At 43.7% G+C, this 26,199-nt stretch overlaps 1 protein-coding gene across 1 annotated transcript in view; it reads left to right on the forward strand.

Moving 5' to 3' along the window:
* The window catches only part of agap1 (ArfGAP with GTPase domain, ankyrin repeat and PH domain 1), a 173,728-nt gene that overhangs the window by 90,743 nt on the left and 56,786 nt on the right, over positions 1-26,199 (forward strand). Inside the window, 3 exon segments of the mRNA XM_041888884.2 lie at positions 9,092-9,250; positions 9,682-9,774; positions 25,109-25,213. Of these exon segments, the coding sequence (XP_041744818.2) occupies positions 9,092-9,250; positions 9,682-9,774; positions 25,109-25,213 (357 nt within the window).

Raw genomic sequence — 26,199 nt, forward strand, 5'->3', positions numbered from 1 at the left:
TAGTGTAGTGTCTGTCATTATGAAGAGGGGATACTGTACCAGGTCTATAATAGTGTAGTGTCTGTTATTATGAAGAGGGGATGCTGTAACTCACCAGCTGTATAATAGTGTAGTGTCTGTTATTATGAAGAGGGGATACTGTACCAGCTGTATAATAGTGTAGTGTCTGTTATTATGAAGAGGGGATACTGTACCAGGTGTATAATAGTGTAGTGTCTGTCATTATGAAGAGGGGATACTGTAACTCACCAGCTGTATAATAGTGTAGTGTCTGTTATTATGAAGAGGGGATACTGTACCAGCTGTATATTCGTGTATTGTCTGTCATTATGAAGAGGGGATACTGTAACTCACCAGCTGTATATTCGTGTATTGTCTGTCATTATGAAGAGGGGATACTGTAACTCACCAGCTGTATAATAGTGTAGTGTCTGTCATTATGTAGAGGGGATACTGTACCAGCTGTATAATAGTGTAGTGTCTGTTATTATGAAGAGGGGATACTGTACCAGCTGTATAATAGTGTAGTGTCTGTTATTATGAAGAGGGGATACTGTACCAGCTGTATAATAGTGTAGTGTCTGTCATTATGAAGAGGGGATACTGTACTCACCAGCTGTATAATAGTGTAGTGTCTGTCATTATGAAGAGGGGATACTGTAAATCACCAGCTGTATAATAGTGTAGTGTCTGTTATTATGAAGAGGGGATACTGTACCAGCTGTATAATAGTGTAGTGTCTGTCATTATGTAGAGGGGATACTGTAACTCACCAGCTCTATAATAGTGTAGTGTCTGTTATTATGAAGAGGGGATACTGTACCAGCTGTATATTCGTGTATTTTCTGTCATTATGCAGAGGGGATACTGTACCAGCTGTATATTCGTGTATTGTCTGTCATTATGAAGAGGGGATACTGTACCAGCTGTATATTCGTGTATTGTCTGTCATTATGTAGAGGGGATACTGTAACTCACCAGCTGTATAATAGTGTAGTGTCTGTTATTATGAAGAGGGGATACTGTACCAGCTGTATAATAGTGTAGTGTCTGTTATTATGTAGAGGGAATACTGTACCCGCTGTATAATAGTGTAGTGTCTGTCGTTATGAAGAGGGGATACTGTAACTCACCAGCTGTATAATAGTGTAGTGTCTGTCATTATGAAGAGGGGATACTGTAACTCACCAGCTGTATAATAGTGTAGTGTCTGTCATTAGGAAGAGGGGATACTGTACAAGCTGTATAATAGTGTAGTGTCTGTTATTATGAAGAGGGGATACTGTACCAGCTGTATTATAGTGTAGTGTCTGTTATTATGAAGAGGGGATACTGTACCAGCTGAATAATAGTGTAGTGTCTGTTATTATGAAGAGGGGATACTGTACAAGCTGTATAATAGTGTAGTGTCTGTCATTATGAAGAGGGGATACTGTAACCACCAGCTGTATAATAGTGTAGTGTCTGTTATTATGAAGAGGGGATACTGTAACTCACCAGCTGTATAATAGTGTAGTGTCTGTCATTAGGAAGAGGGGATACTGTACAAGCTGTATAATAGTGTAGTGTCTGTCATTATGAAGAGGGGATACTGTACCAGCTGTATAATAGTGTAGTGTCTGTCATTATGAAGAGGGGATACTGTACTCAAGCTGTATAATAGTGTAGTGTCTGTCATTATGAAGAGGGGATACTGTAACTCACCAGCTGTATATTAGTGTATTGTCTGTCATTATGAAGAGGGGATACTGTACCAGCTGTATAATAGTGTAGTGTCTGTCATTATTAAGAGGGGATACTGTACCAGCTGTATAATAGTGTAGTGTCTGTTATTATGAAGAGGGGATACTGTAACTCACCAGCTGTATAATAGTGTATTGTCTGTCATTATGAAGAGGGGATATTGTAACTCACCAGCTGTATAATAGTGTAGTGTCTGTCATTATGAAGAGGGGATACTGTAACTCACCAGCTGTATATTAGTGTATTGTCTGTCATTAGGAAGAGGGGATACTGTACCAGCTGTATAATAGTGTAGTGTCTGTTATTATGAAGAGGGGATACTGTACCAGCTGTATAATAGTGTAGTGTCTGTCGTTATGAAGAGGAGATACTGTACCAGCTGTATAATAGTGTAGTGTCTGTTATTATGAAGAGGGGATACTGTACCAGCTGTATAATAGTGTAGTGTCTGTCATTATGAAGAGGCGATACTGTACCAGCTGTATAATAGTGTAGTGTCTGTCGTTATGAAGAGGAGATACTGTACCAGCTGTATAATAGTGTAGTGTCTGTCATTATGAAGAGGGGATATTGTAACTCACCAGCTGTATAATAGTGTAGTGTCTGTTATTATGAAGAGGGGGTACTGTACCAGCTGTATAATAGTGTAGTGTCTGTCATTATGTAGAGGGGATACTGTACCAGCTGTATAATAGTGTAGTGTCTGTTATTATGTAGAGGGGATACTGTACCAGCTGTATAATAGTGTAGTGTCTGTCGTTATGAAGAGGGGATACTGTACCAGCTGTATAATAGTGTAGTGTCTGTCGTTATGAAGAGGGGATACTGTACATTTACATTACATATACATTTAAGTCATTTAGCAGACGCTCTTATCCAGAGCGACTTACAAATTGGTGCATTCAACTTAGGATAGCCAGTGGGACAACCACATCTCGATCACAGTAAGTACACTTCTTCAAACAAGCAGCTGTGAGCAAAGTCAGTGCAATCAGGGACAACTACATCTCGATCACAATAAGTACATTTCTTTAAACAAGTCAGTGCTAGCAGGTGAAATAAGTCAGGTGTTAGTTTAGACAAAAGACAGTGGTAGTAAAGGGGGGGTAGAAGGATTACTATTATACTATTCCAGCTATTCCTTAAAGAGGTAGGGTTTCAAGTGTCTTCAGAAGGTGGTCAGTGACTCCGCTGTCCTGGCGTCGTGGGGGAGCTTGTTCCACCATTGGGGTGCCAGAGCAGCGAATAGCTTTGACTGGGCTGAGCGGGAACTGTGCTTCCGTAGAGGTAGGGGGGCCAGCAGGCCAGAGGTGGATTAGCGTAGTGCCCTCGTTTGGGTGTAGGGTCTGATCAGAGCCTGAAGGTAAGGAGGTGCCGTTCCCCTCACAGCTCCGTAGGCAAGCACCATGGTTTTGTAGTAGATGCGAGCTTCAACTGGAAGCCAGTGGAGGAGCGGGGTGACGTGAGAGAACTTGGGAAGGTTGAACACCAGACGGGCTGCAGTGTTCTGGATAAGTTGCAGGGGTTTATCAGGCTGACAAACTTTATCTTAGTTCCTCTGATTCTGTGTTTCCTAAAAACAAACAACCTCAATCATAACAGTTTACTTTACTATAAATAAATACATTTATAAATAAATAAATTGTATTAACCTTTGTTTCACCAGGTAAATTATCTGAGAACATAGTCTATAGCACTATTCTATTAATGCCATTTAAAACAAACATCTTGTTGTCAAATTGACTGTGGCTGGCGATTGTACCGAGCGCTGACAGATTGTGCCACAGGAGGGCCCGAGTGGCTCCAGATAATTTGAGTGGCTCCGCCCACTAACCGATTGTACACGCCACAGCCTCTGGCACAATCCGCAGTGGCACAATCGTTTAGCACCCAGTCAATTTGACAACAAGAGCCGTGTGTCCGTCTTTTGTTGACCAATAAGAAGGATGCACCATTAGAATGCAATTTTAGGTTCCCCAATAAATAAATAAATATTGTGAAACACAATCATTCCACTATTACTGTAGATGTAGTGTAGTGTCTGTCATTATGAAGAGGGGATACTGTAACTCACCAGCTGTATAATAGTGTAGTGTCTGTCATTATGAAGAGGGGATACTGTACCAGCTGTATAATAGTGTAGTGTCTGTCATTATGAAGAGGGGATACTGTAACTCACCAGCTGTATAATAGTGTAGTGTCTGTTATTATGAAGAGGGGATACTGTAACTCACCAGCTGTATAATAGTGTAGTGTCTGTCATTATGAAGAGGGGATACTGTACCAGCTGTATAATAGTGTAGTGTCTGTTATTATGTAGAGGGGATACTGTACCAGGTGTATAATAGTGTAGTGTCTGTTATTATGTAGAGGGGATATTGTACCAGCTGTATAATAGTGTAGTGTCTGTCATTATGAAGAGGGGATACTGTACCAGGTGTATAATAGTGTAGTGTCTGTCATTATGAAGAGGGGATACTGTACCAGGTGTATAATAGTGTAGTGTCTGTTATGATGAAGAGGGGATACTGTACCAGCTGTATAATAGTGTAGTGTCTGTCGTTATGAAGAGGGGATACTGTACATTTACATCAGTGTATAATAGTGTAGTGATCTATCAGTTATGTGTAGAGAGGGACAACTATCATCAGTACACTTTCTTTAACAGGTGAATATAAAGGGTAGGTTAGAAGGTATAAGAATGTCTTCAGAAGGTGGTCAGTAACACATCCTTGGTTCACCAGTGGGGGGCCAGAGCAGTGACATTAACGGGTAGGGTAGGGGGCCAAATTAGAGGAGTGTTTTTCCTCACAGCTCCGTAGGCAAGCACCATGGTTTTGTAGTAGATGCGAGCTTCAACTGGGAAGCCAGTGGAGGAGCGGGGTGACGTGAGAGAACTTGGGAAGGTTGAACACCAGACGGGCTGCAGTGTTCTGGATAAGTTGCAGGGGTTTATCAGGCTGACAAACTTTATCTTAGTTCCTCTGATTCTGTGTTTCCTAAAAACAAACAACCTCAATCATAACAGTTTACTTTACTATAAATAAATACATTTATAAATAAATAAATTGTATTAACCTTTGTTTCACCAGGTAAATTATCTGAGAACATAGTCTATAGCACTATTCTATTAATGCCATTTAAAACAAACATCTTGTTGTCAAATTGACTGTGGCTGGCGATTGTACCGAGCGCTGACAGATTGTGCCACAGGAGGGCCCGAGTGGCTCCAGATAATTTGAGTGGCTCCGCCCACTAACCGATTGTACACGCCACAGCCTCTGGCACAATCCGCAGTGGCACAATCGCTTAGCACCCAGTCAATTTGACAACAAGAGCCGTGTGTCCGTCTCTTTGTTGACCAATAAGAAGGATGCACCATTAGAATGCAATTTTAGGTTCCCCAATAAATAAATAAATATTGTGAAACACAATCATTCCACTATTACTGTAGATGTAGTGTAGTGTCTGTCATTATGAAGAGGGGATACTGTAACTCACCAGCTGTATAATAGTGTAGTGTCTGTCATTATGAAGAGGGGATACTGTAACTCACCAGCTGTATAATAGTGTAGTGTCTGTCATTATGAAGAGGGGATACTGTACCAGCTGTATAATAGTGTAGTGTCTGTCATTATGAAGAGGGGATACTGTAACTCACCAGCTGTATAATAGTGTAGTGTCTGTCATTATGAAGAGGGGATACTGTAAACCAGCTGTATAATAGTGTAGTGTCTGTCATTATGAAGAGGGGATACTGTACCAGCTGTATAATAGTGTATTGTCTGTTATTATGAAGAGGGGATACTGTACCAGGTGTATAATAGTGTAGTGTCTGTTATTATGTAGAGGGGATACTGTACCAGCTGTATAATAGTTTAGTGTCTGTCATTATGAAGAGGGGATACTGTACCAGGTGTATAATAGTGTAGTGTCTGTTATTATGAAGAGGGGATACTGTAACTCACCAGCTGTATAATAGTGTAGTGTCTGTCATTAGGAAGAGGGGATACTGTAACTCACCAGCTGTATAATAGTGTAGTGTCTGTCATTATGAAGAGGGGATACTGTACCAGCTGTATAATAGTGTAGTGTCTGTCATTATGAAGAGGGGATACTGTACCAGCTGTATAATAGTGTAGTGTCTGTTATTATGAAGAGGGGATACTGTAACTCACCAGCTGTATAATAGTGTAGTGTCTGTCATTATGAAGAGGGGATACTGTACCAGCTGTATAATCGTGTAGTGTCTGTCATTATGCAGAGGGGATACTGTACCAGCTGTATAATAGTGTAGTGTCTGTCATTATGAAGATGGGATACTGTACCAGCTGTATAATAGTGTAGTGTCTGTTATTATGAAGAGGGGATACTGTAACTCACCAGCTGTATAATAGTGTAGTGTCTGTCATTATGAAGAGGGGATACTGTACCAGCTGTATAATAGTGTAGTGTCTGTCATTATGAAGAGGGGATACTGTACCAGCTGTATAATAGTGTAGTGTCTGTCATTATGAAGAGGGGATACTGTACCAGCTGTATAATAGTGTAGTGTCTGTCATTATGAAGAGGGGATACTGTACCAGCTGTATAATAGTGTAGTGTCTGTCATTATGAAGAGGGGATACTGTACCAGCTGTATAATAGTGTAGTGTCTGTCATTATGAAGAGGGGATACTGTACCAGCTGTATAATAGTGTAGTGTCTGTTATTATGAAGAGGGGATACTGTAACTCACCAGCTGTATAATAGTGTAGTGTCTGTCATTATGAAGAGGGGATACTGTACCAGCTGTATAATAGTGTAGTGTCTGTCATTATGCAGAGGGGATACTGTAACTCACCAGCTGTATAATAGTGTAGTGTCTGTCATTATGAAGAGGGGATACTGTAACTCACCAGCTGTATATTAGTGTAGTGTCTGTTATTATGAAGAGGAGATACTGTACCAGCTGTATAATAGTGTAGTGTCTGTTATTATGAAGAGGGGATACTGTACCAGCTGTATAATAGTGTAGTGTCTGTTATTATGAAGAGGGGATGCTGTAACTCACCAGCTGTATAATAGTGTAGTGTCTGTTATTATGAAGAGGGGATACTGTACCAGCTGTATAATAGTGTAGTGTCTGTTATTATGAAGAGGGGATGCTGTAACTCACCAGCTGTATAATAGTGTAGTGTCTGTTATTATGAAGAGGGGATACTGTACCAGCTGTATAATAGTGTAGTGTCTGTTATTATGAAGAGGGGATACTGTACCAGCTGTATAATAGTGTAGTGTCTGTTATTATGAAGAGGGGATGCTGTAACTCACCAGCTGTATAATAGTGTAGTGTCTGTCGTTATGAAGAGGGGATACTGTAACTCACCAGCTGTATAATAGTGTAGTGTCTGTTGTTATGAAGAGGGGATACTGTAACTCACCAGCTGTATAATAGTGTAGTGTCTGTCATTATGAAGAGGGGGTACTGTACCAGGTGTATAATAGTGTAGTGTCTGTTATTATGAAGAGGAGATACTTTACCAGGTGTATAATAGTGTAGTGTCTGTCATTATGAAGAGGGGATACTGTACCAGGTGTATAATAGTGTAGTGTCTGTTATTATGAAGAGGGGATACTGTACCAGGTGTATAATAGTGTAGTGTCTAGTTAGTGTATGATAGAGGGGGATACTGTAACTCACCAGCTGTATAATAGTGTAGTGTCTGTTGTTATGAAGAGGGGATACTGTACCAGGTGTATAATAGTGTAGTGTCTGTTATTATGAAGAGGGGATACTGTAACACCAGCTGTATAATAGTGTAGTGTCTGTCGTTATGAAGAGGGGGTACTGTACCAGGTGTATAATAGTGTAGTGTCTGTCATTATGTAGAGGGGATACTGTACCAGCTGTATAATAGTGTAGTGTCTGTTATTATGAAGAGGGGATGCTGTAACTCACCAGCTGTATAATAGTGTAGTGTCTGTCGTTATGAAGAGGGGATACTGTAACTCACCAGCTGTATAATAGTGTAGTGTCTGTCATTATGAAGAGGGGGTACTGTACCAGGTGTATAATAGTGTAGTGTCTGTTATTATGAAGAGGAGATACTTTACCAGGTGTATAATAGTGTAGTGTCTGTCATTATGAAGAGGGGATACTGTACCAGGTGTATAATAGTGTAGTGTCTGTTATTATGAAGAGGAGATACTGTACCAGGTGTATAATAGTGTAGTGTCTGTCATTATGAAGAGGGGGTACTGTACCAGGTGTATAATAGTGTAGTGTCTGTTATTATGTAGAGGGGATACTGTAACTCACCAGCTGTATAATATTGTAGTGTCTGTTGTTATGAAGAGGGGATACTGTACCAGGTGTATAATAGTGTAGTGTCTGTTATTATGAAGAGGGGATACTGTAACTCACCAGCTGTATAATAGTGTAGTGTCTGTTGTTATGAAGAGGGGGTACTGTACCAGGTGTATAATAGTGTAGTGTCTGTTATTATGAAGAGGGGATACTGTACCAGCTGTATAATAGTGTAGTGTCTGTCATTATGAAGAGGGGATACTGTACCAGGTGTATAATAGTGTAGTGTCTGTTATTATGAAGAGGGGATACTGTACCAGGTGTATAATAGTGTAGTGTCTGTTATTATGAAGAGGGGATACTGTACCAGCTGTATAATAGTGTAGTGTCTGTCATTATGAAGAGGGGATACTGTACCAGGTGTATAATAGTGTAGTGTCTGTTATTATGAAGAGGGGATACTGTACCAGGTGTATAATAGTGTAGTGTCTGTTATTATGAAGAGGGGATACTGTACCAGGTGTATAATAGTGTAGTGTCTGTCATTATGAAGAGGGGATACTGTACCAGGTGTATAATAGTGTAGTGTCTGTTATTATGAAGAGGGGATAGTGTACCAGGTGTATAATAGTGTAGTGTCTGTCATTATGAAGAGGGGATACTGTACCAGGTGTATAATAGTGTAGTGTCTGTTATTATGAAGAGGGGATATTGTACCAGCTGTATGGGCTCCATGTTCAACCTTCTATCTTTTCTGTCTCTCACTCTTTCTCTATGTATACGCTCACCCATACATACTCTCACTCTTACTCTGTTTGCTCTCACCCATACATACTCTCACTCTGTTTACTCTCACCCATACATACTCTCACTCTGTTTACTCTCACCCATATTCACTCTCTCTGTTTACACTCACCCATACATACTCTCGCTCTGTTTACTCTCACTCATACATACTCTCTCTGTTTACACTCACCCATACATACTCAGTCTTTCTGAACTAAGTTAGTGTTACCAACACAGTACATCAAAATTCTATAAATGTCTGTGTCTCTGTAGCAGACCAGTAATGGCGGTGGCAGCCTGAGTGACTACTCCTCGTCAGTACCCTCCACGCCCAGCACCAGTCAGAAGGAGCTACGCATCGACGTCCCCCAGACCGCCAACACCCCCACCCCCGTCCGCAAGCAGTCCAAACGCCGCTCCAACCTCTTCACTGTGAGTCCAGATGCACATACACACATAGGACCTCTACTTCTTAATTATTGACTCATGTATTATTAGATTTTCAAACTATGGATGTTGTCAAATACATACAAAGTTATCTAAAGGACTTTTAAATTGTAAATAGCTTACAGAGAGAATATACAGGCCACAGGGAAGGTTTTATGTGACCACCTTCTAGAAGGTACAGACACATGCATCATGTCCACTTCCCAGTTCCTTAGCAACTTAGAGAGAGGTCAACAACTGGGTCAAGTTGACCCATAGACACCATAATAACCCCAGTCACCTCTAGCAGCCATTAGAAGAGGCCTGTTATGTGAAGACTAGAAGAGGGATGGAACAGATCCTTGTTCAGGCACTTCCGAGGGCCTAACTCATGGCCTCTGTAACCCCTACTTGTTCTCCCATCTCCTTCTCCACAGTCTCGGAAGGCCAGCGAACCAGACAGGGACAAGAAAGGACTGGAGGGCCGAGCGGACAGCATTGGAAGCGGCCGCGCTATCCCAATTAAGCAGGTATGATCAGATCTGGCCCTCGCCCGGCTCGCCTGGCCGGCCGGCTGCTACAGGGATAATTAGGGTCCGGCAGCGGCGTATTGCTGATTTCCCAGAGAACGTGGGCTGCCTGTGATCAGAGCGTAAAGCCCAGACACAGCCAGGCTCCCTCCGTTTGATGCCTTCTCCTTGATTAACAGCAAAAGCACACACTTGACATCAATTAGAGTTGGGGGTTCTCCCGGGTATTGAAATGAGATCATTAGTATAAGGAGCGGGAAGGGATTTCACTCTCACTTTCTTTCATTCTCCCCTCTGCCCCCCCGTCCCTCTCTCCCTCCCACTGCCCCCCCATCCCTCTTTCCTTGTCAAAAAGAAAGAGGGCAGAGATGGTGAGAGGGAGAAGAGGCTGAGGATTGTTAATGAAGTGCAGTCTGCCGGCTGGCATATGGACCTCTGCTCCCCTCTTCCTCTCTCTGCTTTTGAAAGCCCTGCCTTTTCCTGTGTAGCTGAGCGCTTTGATTGGGGCATCGGCAGGGGGGTGGGGGGTAGGGAGGGAGGAGGGGGTGGAGAGGAAGGGGAGGGGTATTGAACCAGAGAGCTCAAGAGCTCCCTCCTCCTCCTCCTCCTCCTCTTCCCCCCCCCCACTGTATTTGTGTAGAGATGGTTTGAGTTGGCCTTAATTTGTTGCAAACAAGAGCCGAGCGAACAAACAAGGGAAGGAGGGAGGGGGAGAGCCTGGCATCTCCTGTGAGCCGCTTCAACTGGAGTGTAAGGAAATCAGCCAATTAGCGGGTGCTAATCACGTCCTCTCATATCAGCGCGGAGGCCTCGTTTGTAATCCACTAATGAACAAATTGCATCTCTGATTAGGGGCCTCCTTTCAACGATGCGCTGCGTGTGTTAGCAGCACAGCGGTAGTTGTTAGTGCCGGGGCCGTGTCGCGCAGCTCGTCGAGAGAGTCCGTGTCTCTGTGGTGCTGCTGCGCAAGGAGGCCCCCGCTGGGACGGCACAGCAGAGAGCAGAGTAAATTGTCTTGTCCCCTCAATCAGGGACGTCATGATGTTTACTTGTGAGATGTTTACAGTTATCCCCATACTCCTCACCGGAAGGAAATATCACTATGAAGTAGCAACTGGGTCCTGTGTTATTCCCCAGGCATCCAGTTAGCATGGACATCATAGCCTCTGATAGTGTTGCTCCTCTCTAAACTCTTAAGTGCCTCTCATCAATCAGGATGGTCTATTAGTCACATAACCCAATCTGCCGTAGACAGTATAGCGGCAGCTTCATGTAATTGACCTATGCATCCTATCTATGGTTGCAATGTTTTTAGTCTGCGTTGTGGCGGTAAACGGCGGATGACATGGCTGGAAGTGACTCAGCCCAGGCACATACTCATTATGCTTATAGAGCAGCAGAACAGAACACAGCTGTGTGTGTGTGTGTGTGTGTGTGTGTGTGGTGAGCTTATCTCTCTGGAAACAACAATGACGATGTTGTGTTTCAATAAGGATCCATGTTGAACTATTTGTCAAACATTTCTCATGTGATGAAGATGGCTTGGAAGAGCTGCTACAGAGTTTCAGATATTTGTGTGTGTGTGTTCTCCAGTCCCCCCTGTCCCTGTAGAAGAGCCTCTCACTCACACGTCTGCTCTGTCTGGCAGCAGTAGAATCCTCCTGGGGCCAGACACTCAATATGCAGAACTCCTGTGAAGTCAATGGCTGATAATGATGTACAAATGAAGAGGGCCACACACGCAGGTCACTGGTGGCAGATGGGAGGTGTGGCGCTAGCTGTTAGCTGTGTGTGTGTGTGTGTTTTGAAGAGTTTTAGAAAGATGACGTAGAACAACAGTCTAAAATCACCCTCCATCATCATATGGGTTTGGCTGTGGCCCCTGTTGAGTAGCACGTTGTTTCCCCAACATGAGACACGGTGAGCCATGCCCGGCACGACCCCCCACACACACACACACACTCAGCCCACCTGACAGCCGCCAGCCCCAGACAGACAGACAGAGTTTGGAGAATAACATGGAGCAGGCAGCGCTCAGAGCCAGCGGACCACAGACAGGGCTGCATCCCATTTTGGAGCTGGATGTTAATTGATTTGATCATTCCCCGTGGTCTTTCCTCTTGGAGAATGTGTATCTCTGTATGTCTCTCTCCATCTCCCCTCCTGCCTCTGTGTCGGCTGCGGGCAGACCTGTTTCCTAATTAGACACTGTGTGTGTGTGTGTGTGTGTGTGTGTGTGTGTGTGGAGATGACAGCAGCTTCTCTACCTGCCTCCCCATTAGCACTCAGTTTACACTCCATTTTAATGAGTGCTGCTGCGTCTTGACTCCTGCAACCCTTCACACACACACCACCTCACCTTTTCTTGTTGAACACGTTCATCGCTCGTCCACAAATTGTACCAGACTCACAGTATGCTACGACTCCATACGTGCCAGCTCTCCCTCAGAGGGGTAGCAACACAACTCGTTCACTGAGAGAATGTGTTCCCTGACTGGCTCGTGCTGGGTGTCCTTCCTTGTTTGTGTGCCATGTTGAAGAGGGGAGGAATGGGGGACACTCTTTAATTGAATGACTTTGGCAGATGTCTGCTTCTGTTAGGTTTGCAGAGTCGCGCGGCGGCCCCTTAAAGGTACAGCGTTAATCGGCGGACAATTAATCAAGCGAGGAGGATGATGATGAGGAGGATGTTGAATGTTATTAGGAATCAGTGGTGTCAACAGCAACGCTGTTGCTTTTTGGCATCAGATCTTAACATGTTGTTCAGAAACTACAGGCAAAGGGGATTGCCTTTGATTTGCTCATAATTATGGGTGACTTGTGTGAGATCATTTGACTTTACATATGTAAGATAATTAGGGTAAACAGTAGAGAACGACGGATATGGGTTTTTAAGGGCCGATACCGGGGGTCAAGGAGGCCGATGGCTGATATTTTATGCCGATAATAAATATAATTACATTTGAGCATTTTGATGAGAAATGTTCCCAGAGACAACCATGTATGCAATAACAAATCAATTATACAACCATACAGTCAATTTGACTTTTTTAACAATGTAACTACATAACCTAATGATGGTAATCATTTATTTGAATGGTCAATCTCTTGATAAACTGGGTAAATCAAGATGGCATAGGCCTACTCACAATACAGGTGAATTCATATTCAATAGGAGTGTATACCTCTTTAAGGAATACCTGGAATAGTATAAAAGTAATCCTTCTTCCCCCACCCCCCATAAAAAAAAAAGTGGTTGTCCCACTGGCTATCATAAATGTAATGCACCAATTTGTAAGTCGCTCTGGATAAGAGGGTCTGCTAAATGATGTAAATGTAAATGTATGCCTGCATTGAGTTATTGAGCTCATGTTGGCTGATGGGTCTACAATCTGTTTCCCTTTCATTTGGGACCATGTTAGGCCTACTGATAAACAACATTTTCATATAAGTAGCCTATTGTTATCTTTTATAAAAATGTGCGCTGTCTCCTTTAAGAGAAAAGACACCACTTGCTTGTCATGAAGCCAGGCAGTTGACATGGGCAGTTGGTCTCAGCAAGGGAAAGACAAGTCATGTAGCTAGCTAACTCAGAGAATTAACAACATTGTTGGTGACAATCAGCTTTGAAATTAGCTTTTTTTTTTTGCGTTATGGTTTGCAAACCAGCTATCACAAAGTTCTAGGGTAACGTTAGTGAACTGATGTTAGCTTCATAGCGGGGAACGGTAGTGAACTGACATTAGCTTCATAGCTAGCAAAGTTAGCTCAATGCTTAACGTACCTAGCAAGCAAGCTACCTGTATGTTGCTTTGTAAAGTGCTGCAGCCTGTACAGACATTGTTTTGCCTAACAGCAAATGAAATAACACTTTCAAAATGTTTACATTCCGTGTGGCATTATTAAAGTGCGCTAAAAGCATATGCAGCATGAGTGGGTAGTTACCCAGCAGCACAGAGGTTCCTCAAGGACAGGCTAACTAGCAATGAGTGGCACCGACTGGCAGGAGAGGCAAGTGTGCTCGTGCTATAAGGGGAAATCGGCTATGCTGATGATCGGTAGTTCTCTAAACACAGCGGCGCAACTTTGGTTTTAGAAGTGGGGGGGGGGGACATACAGTGGGGAGAACAAGTATTTGATACACTACCGATTTTGCAGGTTTTCCTACTTACAACGCATGTAGAGGTCAAAAATCCAGAAAATCACATTGTATGATTTTTAAGTAATTAATTTGCATTTTATTGCATGACATAATATTTAATACATCAGAAAAGCAGAACTTAATATTTGGTACAGAAACCTTTGTTTGCAATTACAGAGATCATACGTATCCTGTAGGTCTTGACCAAGTTTGCACAGACTGCAGCAGGGATTTTGGCCCTCCTCCATACAGAACTTCTCCAGATCCTTCAGGTTTCGGGGCTGTCGCTGGGCAATACGGACTTTCAGCTCCCTCCAAAGATTTTCTATTGGGTTCAGGTCTGGAGACTGGCTAGGCCACTCCAGGACCTTGAGATGCTTCTTACGGAGCCACTCCTTAGTTGCCCTAGCTGTGTGTTTGGGGTCGTTGTCATGCTGGAAGACCCAGCCACGACCCATCTTCAATGCTCTTACTGAAGGAAGGAGGTTGTTGGCCAAGATCTCGCGATACATGGCCCCATCCATCCTCCCCTCAATACGGTGCAGTCGTCCTGTCCCCTTTGCAGAAAAACATCCCCAAAGAATGATGTTTCCACCTCCATGCTTCACGGTTGGGATGGTGTTCATGGGGTTGTACTCATCCTTCTTCTTCCTCCAAACACGGCGAGTGGAGTTTAGACCAAAACGCTCTATTTTTGTCTCATCAGACCACATGACCTTCTCCCATTCCTCCTCTGGATCATCCAGATGGTCATTGGCAAACTTCAGACGGGCCTGGACATGCGCTGGCTTGAGCAGGGGGACCTAGCGTGCGCTGCAGGATTTTAATCCATGACGGCGTAGTGTGTTACTAATGGTTTTCTTTGAGACTGTGGTCCCAGCTCTCTTCAGGTCATTGACCAGGTCCTGCCGTGTAGTTCTGGGCTGATCCCTCACCTTCCTCATGATCATTGATGCCCCACGAGGTGAGATCTTGCATGGAGCCCCAGACCGAGGATGATTGACCGTCATCTTGAACTTCTTCCATTTTCTAATAATTTTCTAATAATTTCGCCAACAGTTGTTGCCTTCTCACCAAGCTGCTTGGCTATTGTCCTGTAGCCCATCCCAGCCTTGTACAGGTCTACAATTTTATCCCTGATGTCCTTACACAGCTCTCTGGTCTTGGCCATTGTGGAGAAGTTGAAGTCTGTTTGATTGAGTGTGTGGACAGGTGTCTTTTATACAGGTAACGAGTTCAAACAGGTGCAGTTAATACAGGTAATGAGTGGAGAACAGGAGGGCTTCTTAAAGAAAAACTAACAGGTCTGTGAGAGCCGGAATTCTTACTGGTTGGTAGGTGATCAAATACTTATGTCATGCAATAAAATGCAAATTAATTACTTAAAAATCATACAATGTGATTTTCTGGATTTTTGTTTTAGATTCCGTCTCTCACAGTTGAAGTGTACCTATGATAAAAAATTACAGACCTCTACATGCTTTGTAAGTAGGAAAACCTGCAAAATCGGCAGTGTATCAAATACTTGTTCTCCCCACTGTATATATATATTTTTCTTTTTTATCCACTCCAAACAGCCTACCCGACCACTCAGAGGTGTCCGCATGGTCCTAAAGCACACTGTTGCCTAGTTTTGTATCACATTCCAATGATGAAGCTGGGGGGGACAAAAATGCAATTTCGGAATGTGAACATGTCCCCCCGTCCCCAGTGAAAGTTGCGCCCCTGTCTAAAAAGATACATGAATATGTCTGTATTTGCATGAATTGCATTCGTGTGTGTGTGTTCTTGGTGCTCTCCCAGCACTACTAATTCCCCAGCGTAGTTTATTTGCTGTTAGCCGTGATCTCATTAGAATGGGCTATTGTTCTGACTCCCCCCTCAAGGTGACTAGAGTTTGTGTGTGTGTGTGTGCACGATTAAAGGCTGTGGAAGGAAGAAAATGCCTTCATTAGTTAGATGGTGCTCATTAAAACCTAACACACTGGCAGCCTGGCCAAACTAGCAGTCTTCAGCACACTGGACTTTTATCAAGAGGGTGGGGCGGACTCCCACTCTGCAGCAATAGACAGCCTAAAGGCCCAGAGGTCCAGCGCTACACACACACACACACACACACACACACACACACACACACACACACACTTCGCTGAGTCAGACGTGTCACCTAGCTACACGCATCAGGCTGTCGCGGGTCCCTCAAAACATGGCCTCCACTGTGGTCTGTCACTGTGCAGATACAGTTGAGGTAGGAAGTCAAATACATTTAAACTCAATTTTTCACAATTCCTGACATTTAATCCTAGTAAAGATTCCCTGTCTTAGGTCAGTTAGGATCACCACTTTATTTTAAGAATGTGGAATGTCAGAATAATAGTTGAGAGAATGATTTATTTACATTTGACATTTTAGTCATTTAGCAGACACTCTTATCCAGAGCGACTTACAGTTAGTGCATACATTTTTCAGCTTTTATTTCTTTCATCACATTCCCAGTGGGTCAGACGTTTACATACACTCAATTAGTATTTGGTAGCATTGCCTTTAAATTGTTTAACTTGGGTTAAACATTTCCGGTAGCCTTCCACAAGTTTCCCACAATAAATTGGGTGAATTTTGGCCCATTCCTCCTGACAGAGCTGATGTAACTGAGTCAGATTTGTAGGCCTCCTTGCTCACACACGCTTTTTCAGTTCTGCCCACAAATGTTCTATAGGATTGAGGTCAGGGCTTTGTGATGGCCACTCCAATACCTTGACTTTGTTGTCCTTAAGCCATTTTGCCACAACTTTGGAAGTATGCTTGGGGTCATTGTCCATTTGGAAGACCCATTTGCGACCAAGCTTTAACTTCCTGACTGATGTCTTGAGATGTTGCTTCAATATATCCACATAATATTCCTTCCTCATGATGCCATCTATTTTGTGAAGTGCACTAGTCCCTCCTGCAGCAAAGCACCCCTACAGCATGATGATGCCACCCCCGTGCTTCACGGTTGGAATGGTGTTCTTCGGCTTGCAAGCCTTCCCCTTTTTCCTCCAAACATAACGATGGTCATTATGGCCAAACAGTTATATTTTTGTTTCATCAGACCAGAGGACATTTCTCAAAAAAGTACGATCTTTGTCCCCATGTGCAGTTGCAAACCGTAGTCTGGCTTTTTTATGGCGGTTTTGGAGCAGTGGCTTCTTCCTTGCTAAGCGGCCTTTCAGGTTATGTCGATATAGGACTTGTTTTACTGTGGCAATAGATACTTTTGTACCTGTTTCCTCCAGCATCTTCACAAGGTCCTTTGCTGTTGTTCTGGGATTGATTTGCACTTTTCGCACCAAAGTACGTTCATCTCTAGGAGACAGAACGTGTCTCCTTCCTGAGCGGTATGACGGCTGCGTGGTCCCATGGTGTTTATGCTTGCGTACTATTGTTTGTACAGATGACCGTGGTACCTTCAGGTGTTTGGAAATTGCTCCCAAGGATGAACCAGACTTGTGGAGGTCTACAATTATTTTTCTGAGGTCTTGGCTGATTTCTTTTGATTTTCCCATGATGTCAAGCAAAGAGGCACTGAGTTTGAAGGTAGGTATTGAAATACATCCACAGGTACACCTCCAATTGACTCAAATTATGTCAATTAGCCTATCAGAAGCTTCTAAAGCCATGACATCATTTTCTGTTTAAAGGCACAGTCAACTTAGTGTATGTAAACTTCTGACACATTGGAATTGTGATACAGTGAATTATAAGTGAAATAATCTGTCTGTAAACAACTGTTGGAAAAATTACTTGTGTCATGCACAAAGTAGATGTCCTAACCGACTTGCCAAAACTATAGTTTGTTAACAAGAAATGTGTGGAGTGGTTGAAAAACAAGTTTTAATGACTCCAACCTAAGTGAATGTAAACTTCCGACTTCAACTGTAGATGCTCTTCTCCTGCGATACTTATGTGACAACAGTGCCTAGTGGGATTTGTTTGTCTACAGATTTATTGTTGTCGTGTGTTTGGACCTTTTAGAATGTTTGTTGTTGTTCTAGGTCCCGTGTGGCTCAGTTGGTAGAGCATGGCGCCTGCAACGCCAAGGTTGTGGGTTCGATTCCCATGGGGGGACCAGTACGGGGGGAAAAAGTATGAAAATGTATGCACTCACTACTAAGTCGTTCTGGATAAGAGCATCTGATATATGACTCAAATGAAGAATAAAACGTAGCACGGTCATGATGGGGTTAGTGACTGCTGCTATTACCTGGTCTTTTACCCAGGATGCAGCATGGCCGTTCTAAGCCTCTTTTGATTGGGGCTGAGGGTTTCTTTAAAAAGCGAGTGGCGAGCGAACGTCGGCAGCTTTGTTTACAGATGGTGTTTATGGTGGCGTCTCGCCGACATCTGCTCCACGCTCCTAATTAGCCTGTAATTACCCAAGATATAGAGACGCTCGCCTCGCCAACACGTCTCTGTCAACCAACCGCCTGACGACAGGCACAGAGAACCAACAGTCTAACAAATGAATTTACTGTTGACCTAGACACCGTGGCTATTCGCCTAGACAGAGGGGCATGGGTGCAGCAATGGGAGGTAGTGAGGGTTAAGATGGGGGTCTTGGTTCATCCTAAGAGTGAAAGGAGGTCTTTCCACAGCTTCGTAGCCTGGCCCTCCACCCAACTCATCTCATCTTGACATTCAATAGTCATTTGGCCGTCCCATCCACAGCCTACATGTCTAAATGCATATTCTACTTGGCCCTAAGTACTTTCTTCCCCGTTACAACTCCTCACAGATTTGAGTTATGTTATTTCTTTTTCATGTTTCAAATGAGTCCAAAAGCATCTAAGCTTGTTGTTGGGGTTGGTTCCCTTTGTGAGGAGCTGATTAGTATCATGGTAGTAATTGCCAATAGTTGTAGAGAATGGTGTAACATTAGATGAGCACAGGGCTGGGTGGTTTTGACAGTCTCCCTCCCTGCCTCCTCCCCTCCGAGGCCTGGTTCCTCTTAGTAAGGAGTTCAATTGGATGGTTAATTCGGCTGTTATTTACCCTGTAATTCATTAGTTTCGCCCTGCCATTGGCAGCGGGCAGGCTGTAATTTCACGCTTGGCAATAAAAGATGTCTCATAATCTGCTTCATTTAGCAGCCAAAGAATTTAATGAAATTAACGGCGTCTCCTAATTAAGACGGTGAATATTAAAGACCTGCTATCAAGGCCCTGTAACGAGTGGCGACGCGATCCGCCTTCCGCCGGATTGGGGAAATATCATTTCCCAGGGAAAAGGTTGTCGCCGTGACGACTGCTCGGAGCTATTTTGGCCATGATGACATTTTTGTCATGCACACTAACCCCTGGAAATGAGATTTGAGGGGGTTGGGGGTGGAGGGGGCTGTTCTTTTTAGTTTTGGAGAAATAATTAAATGAGAAACACAGGCGTCAATCAAAGAACCGTGGTGGCTTTTAGATTGTGTGATGGTTCTGATCTGGTTACAGTATTCTCTACTGAGCAGTAGAGTTTCGGGGTGATACAAGGTTGTTCTGTCTGAATACACTGGGACTGAAGGGTCCCAATGGTGACACTGTTGGTTTATGGTGCATTTTGTTTGTGTATGTGTGTCTGTTTCTGGGTGTTAGACCTGATTCCCTCTCACTGATAGTAGTATCAGTCTTGGATTCATTTTCTATCTGTTTCTACCCATCCTCTTGAGAAAGAGGTCTCTCTAAAGAGCTTCTTTAACAAGACTGATTAGATGAAAAAAAAAAAAAGAATGGCTTTGACCCCAGGGGCTTCTTTTAACTCGTTCAGGAAAGGAGAGAACGTGTTCCTTTTCCATCCATCCCTCTCTCTCTCTGTCAGAAACGGCAGCGGGGCGAGAGAGGCTTTATCTGCTAATGAATTGAGACTGCTGAAGTAAGGTTTGGATAATTGAGTTTCTAATTAATTACCCAGAACTCTTATCAGATAAATCAGTTGCTAGGCTACATCTCAAATGGCACTCTATTCCCTACCCAGTGCACTGTTTTTGACAATAGCCCTATGGGCCCTGGTCAAAAGTAGTGCACTATTTAGTGTTCTATTTGAGACGCAACCAGGGATAGAGGGAGCATTTTCTTCTTAGTTGGTATTTTATTTGATCTGGTTCTCGCTGCTCCTCGCCACGCTATGCTCCCCTGGGCCTGCCCTTTCCTGTCCTTGCCTCATCAACGCTGACCTTGTCATAAATGCCATGATAGATTGTGTGTGTGTGTGTGTGTTTTAGTGGTGTGCGGGTCAGCTGTTTGTTCACCCGCACCCGCCCGCAATTGCTAATAACCCATCCGCAACCGCCCGTCTATATGTGATAAGGTGAATATCTGAGGCAGCACCCGACCCTGACCCGCGAATATAGATCATGCGCTGTAGGCTACAGTCAGAGACGGCGGAATGATTTTTGACAGGGAGTGCAGGATTTATTTTGCCTGATTTAGATATGTTTCTGTTTAAAATTTCTGACATTTTGTTAGTCAACTTGTCTGTAATTAGATACAGGCAGCTTCTCTTCTGTCATTGTACTGTATGTTGCCCTAGAAGACTACATAAACCTTGCTCACCAGTATGTCATAAATCTGTAGAATGATTTATGACATAAAGTTTTCTTTGTCATCTGTTTCTTTCGCGGAGCAAAGACGTTTAGGGACCGTGGAGAAAATGCAACAACAACAAACAAAAAAATATGAAAAAGCAAGCCGACCAAATTCACATAGAAATGTGAGTGATAGATCTGTCATTCTCATTGAAAGTAAGTCTAAGAAGATGTAGATCTGTTCTATGTGCGCTATTTCTATGCTTCCCGTTCTTAAGCTTCTCGTTTTTGCGTCTTTTTCTTTCGGTTTTGTACACCAGCTGAAAATACAATATTTTTGGTTATGGAAAAGCTATTTCACAGTGGTTTGGATGGTACAATGATACATAGCGACTGCTGGTTTTGTCACAAACTGAAATTAGGCGAACTATTTGAATTTTAGCAACCAGGAAATGGCGGCGCGGTTTCTGCATATTGCACCTTTAACTCTACAGGAGTTAATATTAAGGCTATGTGAGAGGTTGTAGTCCTACAGTCAGTGTCCATTCCATTTAACCCATCTGAACAGTAGGCTACAGTTCCCTTGACGTGCCATAGGCCTGTTTGAAGTTCCCGTCTTGTGACAGTCTAATTTGAATACCACCTCACAATCATCACACATAACATAACAATCACAAAAACCTAAATGTAGCCTATAGATAGATATAAATTGCACAAGAATGATACATATTAAGGATATTTTTAAGGTATTGTTTTATTTTTATTCAAGCCACCCACCTGCCCTTCATCCACACAATATTTAATGACCCTAAACCCGACTGCGGGTTATGAGTCGACCCGCGCATCAGTAGTGTGTATGTTGGCAATTCTCTCTTGCGGGTGTGCCTGTACGTACACTTACTTACGACAGTTTATTATTTGCATGGCGAAAAGGGATGTTGTCTGTTGGGGGCAGTTTCCATCATGGGCATTGCACTGTAGTAGCAATCTCTCTCACTTCCTCGTTCAGCCTGTCTGTTAATGCCTTCTCTTAGAGTCAGACAAACCAGGTCTATTCCCTCCCATCTCCACTATGTCCCGTTGATCAGGGCTATATGGGACATCCTGATGTCCTGGCCTGGCCTGTATTCACACCGCTGTCCTGTCCAGTGATGATGAATGACCAGTGGGTGGTGTGGTTTATCTGGCGGAGTGGACATCTCTTCAGACCAGATCAGATGGCCAACGCGATAGAGGAGCGTCCGAACAGCGCCTTTCACAGAGGCATCACTCAAGACACGCCTTAGCCAGCCCTGAGCCCTCATACGCACCTCTTGACAGCCCCCAAGACAGGAGTTGCCTGTTTGGGGATGACACCCTTAATTTAGGCGCCTGCTCTCCAGGGACACCCAAGAACAATGGGCCCCACCAGATCCCCCGGGGAGAGATGGTGCCTCTCAGGAGATGGTGCCTCCCCCTATCACCCAAATGGCTGGCTGTCAGTCCCCTCAAGGTACCAAGGGAGGGTCCATTGTCTGGAGAAAAGGGGGATGATGGTGATTAGGGAGTAGATTAGTGTGTTTCAATAGAAAGGAAATGAACCTGGGAAAAGTTGTCCCCTTATCAGACTGTTTGTTTACAACTGAACGGCTCCACTGGCAGGTCTGCCTTGAGAGATTGGACAATTACACCTTTGATAGTGCAGCCCAATTGAGGGCGGCTATCGAAGGCAAGGAGAGGGAGATTTTGGAATGTTGATTGTTTTCTAGATACCCATTTAAGGAACCTGAGTATGATAAACAGTTGCTATGGTTCGAACATGAACCATTGAACCGCTATATTAATTAATAATCGCTCCCTTGCAGCATGTTTTGGGGAAGCTTTTCCTCACTAAAAGGAAATGAAGGACATCATCAGCGTCATCTCTTCAGCCCCCCTGGGCGATCGACCTTTTCCTAAGCGCTACCCACAATACTTCACAGTGCCTCTGTAGGAAGTGTCTCCATAGCAACGAGGAAGAGAGAGAGTATATCTGGGATGTATTTATTTCCTCCATTTATTATTGTGCGTTGCGATCGGAAGACCTTGTGAGCTGTCAAGGCCCCCGGAGGTAAAATAGAGGCAAGGTGTGTGTCACTAGCGGACCAGGGAAGGTGAATAATGAAAGATATTACCAATCTGGAGGGTCGACGTGCCGTTCAATTAGCCTTCCCCCTGCAAACTGATCGCTTGTCATCTCCGCGATGGATGGCTGAAATGAATATGCACACTTCTATTGCAAACAGGGCCACACGTAGAAGAAATATTAGCCACATAGTTCACTCCCCAGTCTGTGACGCTTGGCCACCTCCCTTTCTCTCTCTCGCTCTCTCTCTCTACACCCCAAAGGACTTCCAGGACTATCAGCTTGTACCTTTTGAAGTTAAGATCTGAGCTGGGATCTGAAGCCAAACCGGCCCTGATATGATGATTATCTCTTTAATAATGTTTCAACAGTGGTTGTTGTGTCACCAACCCTCTGAGAGGAGGCATGGAGAAAGAACCTGCAAGAAACTGCATCTCTCGGCAAATACACAGTATATCAAATCCATATCATATCCTGCTCAGTTCAACAGGGTCCTGGCTGCCTCTCTATTAGGAGAGGAATCATTCTGTATGTAATCATTCTGTACTGCAGAGTAGAGCTGCTTATTGGCCAGACATTGTTGCTGTACTGTCTGTCTGTCGCTAGCTGCTTCCATTACAGTGCCATTTTTTCATTGACAAGTTTGTTTTCTGTCGCCAAATTATGAGATATGCAATCATTACCAGGCGAGGTTGTTGGTTCCTCTGCTTCCTCCTTTGTCCAAGCCAAGGGACACTACGAGGCCTTAATGACATTTAAATATCACCAGAGTCACGGAAAGCAGGACTCTATCTATCAAAGCACCTGGCTGTCTCTCTCTGTCTCTCTCTCTCTCTCTCTCTCTCTCCATATCTTTCCCCCACCCTCCACCCCCCGTTACGTGCTAGTTAGGCTTTATCCCCTCATCCCCCTCTCCTCTCCTCCACGGCCGGACTCTATTAATATCTCCCTGTCTGTGGGTGTTAACAGGCGTTAATGTCTAACAGGTCCAGTGAAGTGACACACGCAGCAGCCCGGCTGTAATTGCTAATCAGCGGACAGTTATATCCCCCTCTTGCCTAATGAATTTGGCTGAAATGCAGTGTGGGTGTGCAGCTGCCCTAAAGGGCCAGTCAGCCGCAGCTGATGTGTGTAGGAGAGAGGGAGAAAAGAAAGAGGATGTTAACAGTCTTGGGTCGTTGCTAATGTGGCCGAAGAACACTTCTGTTTATTTTTGATTTTGTTTGTTCGTTCGCTCGATACTTCTTGCTCACCACTGCTGATTTATATTTCTGTCTCTCGCCCTCCAATGTGTAGAAAGTCTCTTAGTTGAAGTGGTTTTCCTATCCGCTAAGGGTCGTTGTTTCTCTGGTCAGGGAGTGTCACAGAAATGTAGTGGGGACTGATCACATTTTGCATCATTATTCTGAACTTGATTTCAGCATGGTGCCTGCATTGAGTTTTTTTGCCCATGGCATTCTATACTGTCTCCCTGACTCAAGCATTTCTAGTTCCAGAAATGAGGGATACATCATGTCAATCCCATTTAGCCACATATTGACAATGTGTCTTGTTTTGGAAGATGAGATATGTGTTGTAAATTCAGTAAAGGTGTTGACTACAGTAGATGCTAGAGTGGTGGTTCCTAAACCTTTTCTCTTCTTGACCCACCAATTGAGGTGTCTTGAGTCATGACCCACCATAAGGGTTGAGTGGTGAAAAAACATACACAGACCACAGAATAGGTAGAAAATATCATCTTGGCATCAGAGAGAAAATTGAGCTGTTTTAAAACGAATCTCCTGCAATTCCATACATCCTGCCATGGAGCTGAAAGAAAATGGAGACGTTTTAAAGCCAATTTCCTGCATTTCTATACATTTTTCCATGGAGCTGAGATACATTTGTGCAGTTTTTAAGATCATTTCCTACAATTGTACACATTTTGACATGGCTAATGTTGTGTTCTTTATGCTCAAACATTGTAACAAAACCCAGCAACAAAGTCCAGCTTTTATTTTGTTGAGTTCTCAAAGAATATAAGCTATTATTGAAAATTATATAGGTATATTATATTTTCTACATAGTTTCTATTTGGTTTTAGTCATTTAAGTTTACACTGAAATAGTTTTCCCCAAAACAATATGTATTATTTGCAACGCACAATGTCATCCCGCGACACACTTGGACCCCTGCAGCGATCCACAAATGGGTCGCGACCCACAGTTTGGGAACCACTGTGCTAGACGAAATGTATCTATATTATTGTTTGTTGTTGTGGTCCTCCTCACACCGTCTCTGTGTGTTCTCCCCTATAGGGCATGCTTCTGAACTCCTCACACTGTCTCTGTGTGTTCTCCCCTATAGGGCATGCTTCTGAACTCCTCACACTGTCTCTGTGTGTTCTCCCCTATAGGGCATGCTTCTGAACTCCTCACACCGTCTCTGTGTGTTCTCCCCTATAGGGCATGCTTCTGAACTCCTCACACCGTCTCTGTGTGTTCTCCCCTATAGGGCATGCTTCTGAACTCCTCACACTGTCTCTGTGTGTTCTCCCCTATAGGGCATGCTTCTGAAGAGGAGTGGCAAGACCCTGAACAAGGAGTGGAAGAAGAAGTATGTGACGTTGTGTGACAACGGCCTGCTCACCTATCACCCCAGCCTGCACGTGAGTACCACCTGTCACCTCACTTACACACACACACACACACTATACATGAACACACACACACACTATACATGAACACTCACTGAACATGAACACACTATACGTCAACACACATACAGTACCAGTCAAAAGTTTGGACACACCTACTCATTCAAGGGTTTTTCTTTATTTTTACTATTTTCTACATTGTAGAATAATAGTGAAGACATCAAAACTATGAAATAACACATATGGAATCATGTAAATAGTTTATATTTTAGATTCTTCAAAGTAGCCACCCTTTGCCTTGATGACAGCTTTGCACACTCTTGGCATTCTCTCAACCAGCTTCATGAGGTAGTCACCTGTAATGCTTTTCCAACAGTCTTGAAGGAGTTCCCACATATGCTGAGCACTTGTTGGCTGCTAATCCTTCACTCTGCGGTCCAACTCATCCCAAACCATCTCAATTGGGTTGAGGTTGGGTGATTGTGGAGGCCAGGTCATCTGATGCAGCACTCCATCACTCTCCTTCTTGGTCAAATAACCATTACACATCCTGTAATGATAGTCCCACTAAGCGCAAACCAGATGGGATGGCGTATCGCTGCAGAATGCTGTGGTAGCCATGCTGGTTAAGTGTGCCTTGAATTCTAAATAAATCACAGACAGTGTCACCAGCAAAGCACCATCACACCACCTCCTCCATGCTTCACAGTGGGAACCACACATGCAAAGATAATCCGTTCACCTACTCTGCGTCTCACGGCGGTTGGAACCAGAAATGTCAAATTTGGACTCATCAGACCAAAGGACAGATTTCCACCAGTCTAATGTCCATTACTCGTGTTTCTTGGCCCAAGCAAGTCTCTTCTTATTGGTGTCCTTTAGTAGTGGTTTCTTTTCAGCATGCAGTTAATTGCCGATTTCTGAGGCTGGTAACTCTAATGAACGTATCCTCTGCAGCAGAGGTAACTCTGGGTCTTCCTTTCCTGTGGCGGTCGTCA

The sequence above is a fragment of the Coregonus clupeaformis genome, chromosome 35 (genome assembly GCF_020615455.1).
Source record: "Coregonus clupeaformis isolate EN_2021a chromosome 35, ASM2061545v1, whole genome shotgun sequence".
Lineage (NCBI taxonomy): Eukaryota > Metazoa > Chordata > Actinopteri > Salmoniformes > Salmonidae > Coregonus > Coregonus clupeaformis.